Source organism: Entelurus aequoreus, linkage group LG14 (assembly GCF_033978785.1).
Source record: "Entelurus aequoreus isolate RoL-2023_Sb linkage group LG14, RoL_Eaeq_v1.1, whole genome shotgun sequence".
Lineage (NCBI taxonomy): Eukaryota > Metazoa > Chordata > Actinopteri > Syngnathiformes > Syngnathidae > Entelurus > Entelurus aequoreus.
The window spans coordinates 63,273,268-63,282,885 of record NC_084744.1 but is presented as its reverse complement, the minus strand read 5'-3'; the positions used below and the strand labels follow the sequence as shown (position 1 = coordinate 63,282,885).

The window sequence follows — 9,618 nt, the reverse complement described above, 5'->3', positions numbered from 1 at the left end:
TGTAGGAGTCCTGCAGACACAGAGAGAAGGGTTGACTTGATAGTCACGGGACACAAACGTGGAGTAACCAAGTCAAATAATACAAGAAACCAAACAAAAACAAAGACCAACCCAGCCCAACAAGGCGCATCAAACCACGGACAACGACACGACAACACCAGCGGCAGCCACAGAACCACTAAGCAAGGCAGCATGGGAGGTGGGGGCGACCTGTGTCGGACAGGCAACGAGGGGAGCAGGCTCAGGGAGGAGATGATGGAGACAGCCATGAATGAGTCCAACCCCACTCATGCTTGCTTTCCCTCTCAAAACGGGACGGAAAGATGAGGGAGGATGCTTTCAGGGGTGTGTGGGGGGGGGGGGGGGGGGGGGGGGGGCGGAGTGCCTTACCCTCCGTAGAGGCTGTGGGAGGAGCCTCTTTAAGCCGCTGCTGTAGCCGCCAATCACAAGGCCCCTGTACAGGTAGTACAGGCCGAGGGGGAGGGACTTAGGCAGCCTCTCTCCGACCTCGTTGGCCAAAGGCCGAGGACCTGGCCACGCCCCTAGTTTCTTGATTTCCACACCTGACTGGACAGCAGGCTTCTTCTGCGGAAGGGAGGGGGGAGGGGGGGTTGTCGGGGGGGAGGAGAAGGGGTTGGGGCGAAAGGTGGCAGCTAATCACAGAGGTGCGGCTTGTTCTGATCACACACACACACACACCACGGAACACACACACACACACACACACAGATGAGGGCATGTGCACCACTGAAAGCCCAGAGCCTGTCAGACCCGACTAAATGTTAAAAGTAGAAGGACAGCAAAGACGAGGGGCAACAAAGTAACCAGGAATCAAGATTCCTGCAAAGTGGAGAAATACGTCCCACTGTAAAGTGTGTGGATTTAAATCATTATTCATTTTTAAGGTAGATTGTAAGGAAAATACCTTTTTTGAAACACTTCAAGTGACAAAAGAAAGTTTCAGCATGAGGCCATAAAGTGGCTTATCAGTCTTTATTAAGAGTACTAGAAACCTATCCTTCACACTTAAAGGGGACAAGAACACACCTTTCCTTTTTTTTTAATGCATTCTAACGTGTAATATACGGCAAGTGTGAGGTGGCTGACAATGAAGCTAATAATGGGAGTAATCTATCGCGCCCATAATGTCCACTAAAAAAAAAAAAAACATGCAAAAACCACCAACAAAACTCCAAAAGTTGACATTTTCCAACTTTTATCCCCCCCCTTCTCCCCATGGGACTCGGCTGGGTGTGTTATGGACATTTTGGGACTTGAACCTGGGTAGGTATTTTGAACATTTTCAGTAGACCCATAATAAATTCATAAAAGAAGCAAACTTCATGGATGTTTTTTTGTGACCAACAAGTATGTGCTCCGATCACTCTAAAATAAGAGTTGTAGAAATGATTGGAAACTCAAGACAGCCATGACATGATGTTCTTTACACGTGTACGTACACTTTTGGTCGTGACTCTATATGTGCATATTAGGGGTGTAACGGTACGTGTATTTGTATTGAACCGCTTCGGTTCGGTTCGGAGGTGTACTGAACGAGATTCCACACGGACATATTAAGTAGCGTAGCGCACGTTGTGTAAACAATGCACACCGAGGCACAACACCCGGCATGCTAGCAGCGACCGGGCTTCTGGCAACACGTCAAGCATGCTAACCCATTTGAAGCGTCGCCACCCCCAAGTGAACATCGCTTCAACGACGAGAAAGACGAGCGTCGTGCAAACGCCGCATTCAAGCAGCCTCTCCTCGGCGAGTCAGGCAGGGCTAAAGCAATAACAAATGTTTTTATAGCAGCAGATTTAAGACCATCAGTGTTTCCCATAAACTGCCAAGATACCTGTGGCTGTGGGGGCGTGGCTATGGGCGTGGTCACCATGACATCATCGAGTAATTTCCATAATTTACTACAATGATTTGATTTTCTCTAAAAAGGCTAAAAAAATTTATACTTACTAATTAATAATAACAGTTTTGTTTTAAACGTCTATCCATCCATTTTACAATATAATTACAACACTTTATGTACATATTTATATACAGATTTGAACAATAAGTTATTCACTGAAATATATTTATTAATTGTGGTTCTTACAAAAAATATATCTTATAAAATATAAAAGCTAAAATTTCTCTTAAAGCTCTGCCCCTTTAATTAGTGCATACTAAATAATTTAACTTTAGCCTACTACTACAACCATATTATTTACCAGCAACATAAAGTGAAACAGAGGCAGAGGTGTCCTGCCACAGTCAGTAACAAATAAACAGAAAACAGTAGTGGTGGTAGATAGACACAGAGCTTCATCAAACATCTGATCCACTGAACAAAGAGCTCCAAAAATCTTGAACTTTAGACTGCCATCAGTTTTACTCCCTACACTTAACCATGTGTTTCCTACTGCCTGCAGACTTTGCACCCTTTGTTATATACACATGTTGTGTTTCTAATATAAATACATTTAATAAAGTCAAATACAAATAAGGCAACAAGAGAAGTATCCTACACTTCTCTTTTGTAAAGTAAATCTGAACAGCCGATATGGGCATCTGCATCAACTATATGATTTGCCTGAGAAGCTGGAGAGGACAAAAAAGAAAAAAAAAAAAGAATTTTTTATTTTTATTTGTGGCGGACGGAATTCTTTCGTGGCGGGCCGCCACAAATAAATGAATGTGTGGGAAACCCTGACCATATTGCATTAAAAACTAGATTTTGACCCACTTCTTCTTTCTGCAGACAATGTGGATAAACTGATTTTTCTGGCAAAAAATATGAAGATTGAGTGAAAGTCACCAGGATTAAAGGCTGGGGGGGGGGGAAGAAAAATTAATCTGAGGCTGAGTTGACTTGAAACTGTTTAATGTTGCACTTTTTATATGTAGAAGAAAAGTTGTGTCCTTTTATTTAATCTGAGCAACAACTTGAGGCAGTTTAACGTTGATTAACGTGGACCCGACTTAAACAAGTTGAAAAACTTATTGGGGTGTTACCATTTAGTGGTCAATTGTACTGAATATGTACTGTACTGTGCAATCTACTAATAAAAGTCTCAATCAATCAATCAATCAATCAAAAAAAGCACTTTATATGTAGAAAGGTTTTGTTAAGAAACCATTCTGAGCCTTATCTTATTTAGTTTTTATTTGATATACGGTATGTTGACCACATGAACCCTGGCAATGGACCCTGTGTGTATATGTATGTTATTATTATGCTTAGCATTCATGACTGCCTGCTGTTGCACTGATCAGCCTAGTGGTGGCTCCCATCCATCACACACACAGCTATTTGTATTTTTGGGCAGAATTATTATAGTGTTCCCAATGTTAAAAGGATAAAGCCATTGTTTACAAATTTGGTAAATAAATAACCAAAAAATTTATATTTTGTTGTTTTCTTACAGTACCGAAAATGAACCGAACCGTGACCTCTAAACCGAGGTACGTAATGAACCGAAATTTTTGTGTACCGGTACACCCTTAGTGCATATAAAACATTGGAGGGTTTCTTTAAAGGCCTACTGAAAGCCACTACTACCGGCCACGCAGTCTGATAGTTTATATATCAATGATGAAATCTTAACATTGCAACACATGCCAATACGGCCGGGTTAACTTATGAAGTGCCATTTTAAATTTCCCGGGGAACTTCCGGTTCAAAACGCCTTTGGAGGATGACGTATGCGCGTGACGTAGCCAGTTTAACAGAGGTATGGCTTCCCCATTGAAGCCAATACGAAATAGCTGTTTTCATTTCATAATTCCACAGTATTCTGGACATCTGTGTTGGTGAATCTGTTGCAATTTGTTCATTGCATTATGGAGAAAGAAGCTGAGCAAGCAAAGAAGAAAGTCGGTGCGAAGCGGAGTATTTTGCGAGGGAAGTCAGCAACACAACACAGTCGGTGTTTCATTGTTTACATTCCCGAAAGATGCAGTCAAGATCGAAGAACTCGGACAACAGAGACTCTTACCAGGAGGACTTTGACTTCGTTAACAGACGCAGACGCGATACCGTGAGTACGCTTCCAAACATTTGATCGCTTGCTATAACTATCTCGAGCTAGTAGCTAGGAGCTAGGAGCTAGCATAACAAACACCTAGGTGTTTGTTATGCGGGATTAATTTGTGGCATATTAAATATAAGCCTGGTTGTGTTGTGGCTAATAGAGTATATATATGTCTTGTGTTTATTTACTGTTTTAGTCATCCCAGCTGAATATCAGGTCACCCCCGGCTCTCACAGCATCTTCCCTATCTGAATCGCTTCCACTCCCCACTAGTCCTTCACTTGCATTTTCCTCATCCACAAATCTTTCATCCTCGCTCAAATTAATGGGGAAATTGTCGCTTTCTCGGTCCGAATCTCTCTCACTTCTGGCGGCCATCATTGTAAACAATAGGGAACTTTGCGTATATGTTCAATTGACTACGTCACGCTACTTCCGGTAGGGGCAAGCCTTTTTTTATCAGATACCAAAAGTTGCGATCTTTATCGTCGTTGTTCTCTACTAAATCCTTTCAGCAAAAATATGGCAATATCGCGAAATGATCAAGTATGACACATAGAATAGATCTGCTATCCCCGTTTAAATTAAAAAAAATCATTTCAGTAGGCCTTTAAGAAATAGAGCAAATTCTATTAGCTCCATTGTTAGCTGACTTTTATTTCCCAAAAAGAAAGATGTGTGCTTGTCTCACAGAAGGATTGTGAATGATAGGCCAATTTCAAAAGAAAAAGTGCAGTTCCCCTTGAAGTACCCGTTGTGCAAGCTGAGGCAGGAATGCTGTTTGTACAACCTGCAGACTTACAAAGTGGTGACATTGACACCGAGCGCGAGCATGGCGCCGATAACGGCCGTGACTGATTTGTTTGAAGACGTCCGCCGATAAAGGATGCGCACATATTTGCGTAAACCCGCGGCCAAATGTGTGTGGCCGACGAGGGACAGTGACAGATGAGGAGAGAAAAGCCGTGGGTCTCGGGAGCGGCGAGTGATCGATTGCTGTGCCGTGTCCTCCGTGTCACCCGGCGACCTTTAAGAAGTGCAGGCGTCTGTAATTACCCACTGAGACGCCGCACTGTCCCCGCACTTGAATGACGAACAAAACGGGCCGTTGACACAAATTGGGGTACAGAAACTATAAAGGGGGGGCTGGCAGGAGTGGGATGTGTCGAGAATCCAATGAATATCGGTATTGACGATATGCCAAAGATGAGCATGTAGCCTTTGTTATTGATCTGAGTGGCTAATCAATCCTCGCTACAAACATGAGGCATCTTTTTACCTGACAGAGCGATTCCACCAACCTTTTAACGTAGCAAGCATCCAGTTCCATAAGTATGGGGTACTGATTCATTATTGCACTGCTTGCAATTCTGCAGTATCATCTGGCTCTGGGTTTTATCAATAAATATCAACTATGAACTCTTAGAATGGTGTGTATTCTTCTTTCTCAATGGCCTTGAAGAAAATAAATCAGATGGTCATGTAGGATTAACAGGGACCACAGATCTCTTGGACCCATCACACATTCAGGTGCCTTGCAAAGCCATGCAAGAGCTGCGACAGCCATGACAAACACAACACCGCCTGCACTCCCAAAAAATGAGAAGGTTCCTTCAAACGCCACAAAATGAGACATACAGTTACTTCATGCACAAAGAGCACAATGCACAAAAAGGAGAGACAGAGTGGTACAGGGTCTTACTATGAAATTGCTGATATATAATCTTATTTGTTTATTAGTTTCCCCTTGGTTGGGTTATGCTTTGCCAGTGATGTATTTGGCTATGTTCACACTGCAGGTCAATTTTTTTTACCCATATGTGACCTATGTCAGATTTTTTTATGTCAATGCGAAAAGTACAACTACATACCTGCCGACTTTTGAAACTCAAAAAGCCTAAGTCCTGACGGAAAATGAATTTCAGCATTCAAAACCTTCACATTTGTCATAATCAGAGGCAACTTTTGACACAAAAAACCCCCTGCAAAAATCATAAAGAGTACAAACGAAACTTCAAAATTGTTACGACCGGGTCGCATGGTGATGCGGGGTTTGTTCTCCCAGGATGCAAACGGACGACTCCGTACAGGACTAGCAGGTAGAAACATGATTTAATAGTAAAATAACACTAAACAGGTACAGAACCGAAAACAAAACCGACGGAACAAGGTGCCGATCGCACCGGAAGCTAAGGCTACAACTTAGCACAGACTAGAGATCACTGGCAGGGGCTAGGAGACAAGCAAAAACGTACGTAACAGTAGCGTGACGCAAACAAAGAAGCCAGACCGACTGACTTAAATAATGTCTGTGATTACAAACAGGTGCGCGTCCCGAACACAAGCGGCAGGTGAAAATGATAAGTAGCTATGGTAACCAACTCAGAGGTGCACAAACAGGAACTAAAGGAGTCCAAAACTAACAGAAAACACAAGTGACTCGAAAAACTTAAACAGACTATGATCCGGGCAGCGGATCATAACAAAAATAAAGACAACTTCAGATTGTTTTCTTTGTTTAGAAATAGAACAAGCACATTCTGAAAATGTACAAATCATAATGTTGTTGTTTTTTTACACTTACCTGTTGCGGTTGATAGCATTCTATCTTTATTTGTCGTTATTTACACTACCGTTCAAAAGTTTGGGGTCACATTGAAATGTCCTTATTTTTGAAGGAAAAGCACTGTACTTTTCAATGAAGATAACTTTAAACTAGTCTTAACTTGAAAGAAATACACTCTATACATTGCTAATGTGGTAAATGACTATTCTAGCTGCAAATGTCTGCTTTTTGGTGCAATATCTACATAGGTGTATAGAGGCCCATTTCCAGCAACTATCACTCCAGTGTTCTAATGGTACAATGTGTTTGCTCATTGGCTCAGAAGGCTAATTGATGATTAGAAAACCCTTGTGCAATCATGTTCACACATCTGAAAACACTTTAGCTCGTTACAGAAGCTACAAAACTGACCTTCCTTTGAGCAGATTGAGTTTCTGGAGCATCACATTTGTGGGGTCAATTAAACGCTCAAAATGGCCAGAAAAAGAGAACTTTCATCTGAAACTCGACAGTCTATTCTTGTTCTTAGAAACGAAGGCTATTCCACTAAATTGTTTGGGTGACCCCAAACTTTTGAACGGTAGTGTATACTTTTCTGAATAAATGATGTGATAATGTTCATCAGTCAACTCATTGGTGTTAATTTGAAATCTATCAAGATAAAAAAATGATATCAAAATCAAATCACAGGATGTTATTCATGTAGTTTGCTCATTTTCCTCGACCGGTGCACTAACATCATGTGGTTTATTTTATTTTTGACATATGCAGCGTGGTATAAAAATGAGCGGAAATATTTGAGTGAAAGAAACTGCTGTTGTAAATGTGTCCACTAGATGTCGCATTAGTAATACTTTGTACCTGACAAGTTTCGGCTACCAAAGCAGAAGCAAAGTAGCCGAAACTTGTCAGGTACAAACCTTTACCTTCTTAGCCTATATAAATCAACCATTTATATATACACAACAGGGCATCTTGCAGCGTGTGACATCATGTTCCATTATATTCACAATAGTAATCACCTTTTTATGGTAATGTGCCCAACTACATGAACAGATGGGAATTTAACAAAATTAGGCATCATACCCTGCAGTGTGAACGTAGCCTTTGGACAGAAATAGGGCTATCAGACCAGACAAATTCCTCGGTCTTGGTACTATTGAGAAATATTGGGAGTGCTGCGTGACGCGGCCTCAGACAAAAGGCGGTGAGACTCGCCTGCTACATTCTATATACTCACCATGCAAATGAGACATTTGTATCGGTCGCCTCGCAGTATCTGCTTCTCCAGCTCTCGGATTCGAGCCTTCAGAGCCTCCATGGTGGTCGCTGTGGAATCCTCTTCTGTTACTCTGAGGACGGGTAAAAGAGAGATTATACGTTACAAGTTTGACATCGACCAGCCTCAACAACACTACACCGCTTTCATAAATGGTGGGGTAAAATAATTACTTGATCCCTTGCCGGGTTTGTGTGTTCACCCCCAGACAAAACCATGGTCATGTTTTAACCAATAATTGTCAGGTTCAAACACTGATGACATGTATTAAATGAGACAAGAAGCAAGGAATTAAACAGAGACAGAATAAAATTTGGCTCAATTTGAGGAGAAACGTCTGGGTTGTACTCTTGGACAGTCTCCAGCACGCTCTGGCGAAAGATTGTACGCCACCTCTTTTTATTTGGACTTTCCCTGTTTACATAACAAAGGCGGGTTTCTTAAGGAATGGGGGGGTATGTAAACAGCCATTGTTTTCGGTCACATTAACACAAAAGAAAAGGGTGCCTCGGGCTTAGACTGGTCCTGGATCGAGCTTGGGCAAGTCTTGGAGCACAATAGATAACCCCTCCCGTCGTACACAGCGGAATTTTCCAAGCCTTTGGCTAGGTGCAACAAAGACAGCTTCCGTCTGTTCACTGGGAACTCAGAGAACGGAAAGTTTTTTGATAATTTACATACAATTTTTCTAACAATAATAGTATTTGATCTCAAAGCAAAACTTTGGTAGGGAAAGCCTTGTTGGCAAACACGGTGGTCAGACTATGTCCATTTTTCCAGTTGCGATCTCGCAAACAACCCTGTGGGACTTTAAGAAAAATGCCAGGTCTGTTTTGTGGCTGGAAGGGCATATGCGGCAAGGGTTAGAGTGTCTGCCCTGAGAAGGGTAGGTTGTGAGTTCAAACCCCGGCCGAGTCATACCAAAGACTATAAAAATGGGACCCGTTACCTCCCTGCTTGGCACTCAGCATCAGGGGTTGGAATTGGGAGTTAAATCACCAAAAATTATTCCCGAGTGTGGCCACCGCTGCTGCTCACTGCTCCCCTCACCTCCCAGGGGGTGATCAAGGGTGATGGGTCAAATGCAGAGAATAATTTTGTGTGGGTGTGACAATCATTGGTACTTTAACTTAACTTGTTATTCACGCCACTGCCTCAATACACTTCAGAGTTGGAAATAAATAACTGTCTCTTTGCTATTCTTTAAGTCAGGGGTCACCAACACGGTGCCCGCGGGCACCAGGTAGCCCGTAAGGACCAGATGAGTATGCTGGCCTGTTCTAAAAATAGCTCAAATAGCAGCAATTTTTTAAATTGTATTTATTTACTAGCAAGCTGGTCTCGCTTTGCCCGACATTTTTAATTCTAAGAGAGACAAAACTCAAATAAAATTTGAAAATCCAAGAAAATATTTTAAAGACTTGGTCTTCACTTGTTTAAATAAATTCATACATTTTTTTTACTTTGCTTCTTATAACTTTCAGAAAGACAATTTTAGAGAAAAAATACAACCTTAAAAATGATTTTAGGATTTTTAAACACATATACCTTTTTACCTTTTAAATTCCTTCCTCTTCTTTCCTGACAATTTAAATCAATGTTCAAGTAAATTTATTTTTTTTATTGTAAAGAATAATAAATACATTTTAATTTAATTCTTAATTTTAGCTTCTGTTTTTTTGACGAAGAATATTTGTGAAATATTTCGTCAAACTTATTATGATTAAAATTCAAAAAAATTA

At 41.4% G+C, this 9,618-nt stretch overlaps 1 protein-coding gene across 3 annotated transcripts in view; it reads right to left on the bottom strand.

The window, feature by feature from the left end:
• The window catches only part of rnf220a (ring finger protein 220a), a 390,449-nt gene that overhangs the window by 5,618 nt on the left and 375,213 nt on the right, over positions 1 to 9,618 (bottom strand). For all 3 annotated transcript variants that reach the window (XM_062070417.1, XM_062070416.1, XM_062070415.1), the window contains 2 exons: positions 7,838 to 7,949; positions 1 to 10 (listed from right to left, as the gene is read on the bottom strand). The exon at positions 1 to 10 is cut by the window's left edge and continues 65 nt beyond it. In XM_062070417.1, coding sequence (XP_061926401.1) covers positions 1 to 10; positions 7,838 to 7,949 — 122 coding nt within the window. The remainder of the gene's footprint in view (positions 11 to 7,837; positions 7,950 to 9,618) is intronic.